The sequence below is a fragment of the Sinocyclocheilus grahami genome, unplaced genomic scaffold (assembly GCF_001515645.1).
Source record: "Sinocyclocheilus grahami isolate Dianchi unplaced genomic scaffold, SAMN03320097.WGS_v1.1 scaffold176.1, whole genome shotgun sequence".
Lineage (NCBI taxonomy): Eukaryota > Metazoa > Chordata > Actinopteri > Cypriniformes > Cyprinidae > Sinocyclocheilus > Sinocyclocheilus grahami.
The window spans coordinates 1,787,493-1,791,448 of record NW_015505355.1 but is presented as its reverse complement, the minus strand read 5'-3'; the positions used below and the strand labels follow the sequence as shown (position 1 = coordinate 1,791,448).

The following is a 3,956-nucleotide window of genomic DNA, read 5'->3' as shown; positions in this document are numbered from 1 at the left end:
ACGAGCGTCGGTTGGGAAAAATAACCGAAATGAACATCCCTAATAACTAGTCATTCAGACAGCTCTTCGTATAGCTAATTTTGAAAATAAGCGCATATCCCCAATTAACAACAGGAGACTAAAGGAGAAAGAAAACAGGCAAGGTTTTTACAACAAAATGATGCAATTTTTAAAAACACACCTAAGGTCAAAAGTTCAAACAGTAGAGGGGGAGAGGTTGAGCAAGGGAAAGAATCTGGCCGAGTTATTTCTGGCAGCTATGGGCGGTTGTGCTAAACCATGCCACGAAAGCTATCATGTAATGCAAGGTGAATAAAAGGCAACCCTTGAGGGAACAACTGCACAAATTCAAGCTTTTAGGGTACCAAGACGCACCAGCCGACCAGTCATCAATCAGAACCGGACAGTTTTTGTTTATTTCAGCCAATTTCTGTTTTGATTTGCACACAAACTGCATTGCAATCATTTCCCAAAATGTCATTTGTGTGGAAACACTACAACGTCTGTCAACAGAACATTAACAGCGGCAACAGATGGGAGCAGCTGAGAGAAAATACAGTACCCGGCAGATCGAACTCACTGTTAGCAATGCATAAAATATTGGAGGAAAATACTAAATATTGAATTAGGCAATGAATGTATCTCTGAAGGGAACTTGTTAGGGAAGTTGTGATGGCATTTTCTTTTCCATCTACCTCCATTTAAATAATAATAATAATAATAATTTGTTGCATTTATATAGCGCTTTTCTAGGCACTCAAAGCACTTTACATTGTCAGGGGTATCTCCTCATCCACCACCTCCATTTAAAGGGTCATGAAGTCATTGTCTTCTATGATGTGCAACACAAACACCTCTGCTAAAATCTCAGAAAAAGTAGTCTGGCGTTTCATGACCCTTTAATGCCTATTAGTGTTTATAGGGGAAACCCAGGAAATGCTATATTAATGCAGTTCCATAAATGCCACCTAATGACAAAAAGTTCATTTTAATTCAGCACATCAACTGTATTTCATGCACTTCATGTACTTAATTGTCACAGCTTTGCTTAGGTAGCAGGTGGAGGGGGATATCAGACTCTAATACAGGGTTACAAAATAACCTTGTAAAATGTATACACTAGACGGTGCATAGTGCATAGTATACGTGCATAGTATGCCATTTGGAACACAACTACAGTTTAAGTTAGTTTTATGTTACTAAAAATGATAACTTACCCCTGTGACCATGGTCTTCATCCTTAAAAAAATAAAAAATAATCTATGTTAAAAAAATACACAAAATGCACAGAATCAGAGTGCATAGTGCATAGTATACGTGCATAGTATGCCATTTGGAACATAACTACAGTTTAAGTTAGTTTTATGTTACTAAAAATGATAACTTACCCCTGTGACTATGGTCTTCATCCTTAAAAAAAATAAAAAATAATCTATGTTAAAAAAATACACAAAATGCACAGAATGAAAAATATATTAGTGACTGAAAGCAGACTCTGTGAAACAGTGATGAATGATGCACACTACCTTAAAACTGGAGTTCACTGCAGACTCCGGTGGGTACACAATGAAGTGACGCAGAGTGAAGCCGAAGCCTTGTGAAGTGCGCCGCAGATGAAGCGTCTTAGGCCCTGGCCAGGAAAAAGGCTCATCCTCCAGCTGGAAGAGCACTCCTGAAGAATCATCCTGATCCACCACTTCCTACAGACAAACAGATGAAATCATGAAAAAAAAAAAAAGAAGGGCCACCGAGCACAACAGATCGACAAATCCAGATTTCAGCAAACTAAAACTTTCGTTTTTTTATCATATGTGAGTGACAATTAAAAAGACATTCATTACTACTTGTATATACTCGAAGCAACATTGAAGGGTTCTTAATAAGGTATAGGATGGAGTGCTCATGAAAAGATGTATAAAAATAAATTAGATTTGGGGTAATCCTACAGACAAACAGATGAAATCATGAAAAAAAAAAGAAGGGCCACCGAGCACAACAGATCGACAAATCCAGATTTCAGCAAACTAAAACTTTCGTTTTTTATCATATGTGAGTGACAATTAAAAAGACATTCATTACTACTTGTATATACTCGAAGCAACATTGAAGGGTTCTTAATAAGGTATAGGATGGAGTGCTCATGAAAAGATGTATAAAAATAAATTAGATTTGGGGTAGGACCTTGTATGACACAGGGAAGACTAAAATCCGTAAATTTTTGTGATGCACCACAATGAAATTTCCCCAAAATTTGTTCTGAAAACCAAAATTAAAGTTTTCATTTAGCTGAAAAACTACAGGCACCACACACCAGACCCCCACAGGACGATTCAGTGTTCAAACTTGTTTTGCTGGCATTAAAGCTGCAGTCCGTAAGTTTTGCCTCTTTGTCGCCATCTCTGTTTGAAAACCTGGAAATGCAGCTGTGTGCGAAATTATTTAGCTTGCGTGGGTTGTGAGTCGGCACGGCTCCAGCACGGATGAATCTAATGTTCTGAAGAGTAAGTGTGGCAGTCAGTCACCGCACCGGTGTGGATATTTACTGTACTTCACAATCACCGATTCTAGCCTACGTCTTGGAATATGACCCAAATAAGAATTTTCACCGTATATTACCATATGAACAAGTAATAGGGGCGGGGGAAAAAATCGATACAGCATAGTATCGTGATATTTTCCGCGGCAATACTGCATCGATACACGGACGCCAAGTATCGATCTTTTATTATACTATATGGTAGAATAATAAAATCAATTTCTTTACAATCCACTAGATGGTGGTGTTGAGTTTTTTTATGGTGAGGTCAGAAGAGGGCGGCATAGCAGAAAGTTATCAGGAAAGCACCGTCCGCGTTTAAATCGGATGTATGGACTTAGTTCGGATTTGTAAACAAGGAGGGGATGTAAGTAGGGATGCACCGAAAATATAGGCTACATATAATAATAATAATATATATGGCGTGCCACGTCTCGCCCGGCAGTGTTCAGAACGCATGTTTCACTCTCCTCGTCACTGCGCGGTTTGACGCTCCGCTCAATATTCCGATCTATGAATGTGCGTTTCCGCTCGTGCTCATAAAGCTTCCATGGAAAAGCAAAGTCCGCACAAATAACACGCTGACAGGACATTTCTATGCCGTATAGGCCTGCTTGTTCCGGTTTGCAGTAGCGCTACTGTGCTGTAACATGGTGTAGGCTAGTTCAGCTGTACTGGGCAACCCTGGTAAAATAATGCTACCTTCAGTGACGCTATGCTCTGCTATGCTATGCTCTGCTCTGCTCATATGCTCTGATAATAATAGCTTTGTAAGGCTATACATTATTTGGATAATTAGTCAAAAAAAACAACAACAACTTATATCTGATTCTGTTACATAGAAGTGAATAAAAATAATATATTGATATTTAATACTAAGGTAACTCTTTTCAATAAGGTTCCATTAGTTAATGTATTAACTATCATGTACGAACAATGAACAATACATTTATTACAGTATTACTGTGCTGTAACATGGTGTAGGCTAGTTCAGCTGTACTGGGCAACCCTGGTAAAATAATGCTACCTTCAGTGACGCTATGCTCTGCTATGCTATGCTATGCTCTGCTCATATGCTCTGATAATAATAGCTTTGTAAGGCTATACATTATTTGGATAATTAGTCAAAAAAAAACAACAACAACTTATATCTGATTCTGTTACATAGAAGTGAATAAAAATAATATATTGATATTTAATACTAAGGTAACTCTTTTCAATAAGGTTCCATTAGTTAATGTATTAACTATCATGTACGAACAATGAACAATACATTTATTACAGTATTTATTCATCTTTCCTAATGTTAGTTAATGAAAATACAGTTATTCACTGTTAGTTCATGTTAATTCAGAGTGCACTAACTGTCAACAAGCACAACTGTTGATTTTAATAATGCATTAGTAAATGTTGAAATTAA

The 3,956-nt window shown here is 37.5% G+C and overlaps 1 protein-coding gene across 4 annotated transcripts in view; it reads right to left on the bottom strand.

The window, feature by feature from the left end:
• LOC107593760 (rho GTPase-activating protein 21-like) overlaps positions 1 to 3,956 on the bottom strand; it is a 63,976-nt gene that overhangs the window by 40,569 nt on the left and 19,451 nt on the right. For 3 of the 4 annotated variants that reach the window (XM_016283623.1, XM_016283625.1, XM_016283626.1), the window contains exons 3-4: positions 1,527 to 1,700; positions 1,218 to 1,239 (exon numbers count right to left, since the gene is read on the bottom strand). In XM_016283623.1, the coding sequence (XP_016139109.1) occupies positions 1,218 to 1,239; positions 1,527 to 1,700 (196 nt within the window). Of the gene's footprint in view, positions 1 to 1,217; positions 1,240 to 1,388; positions 1,411 to 1,526; positions 1,701 to 3,956 lie in introns of all 4 variants that reach the window. The other variant, XM_016283624.1, reaches the window with a different exon arrangement.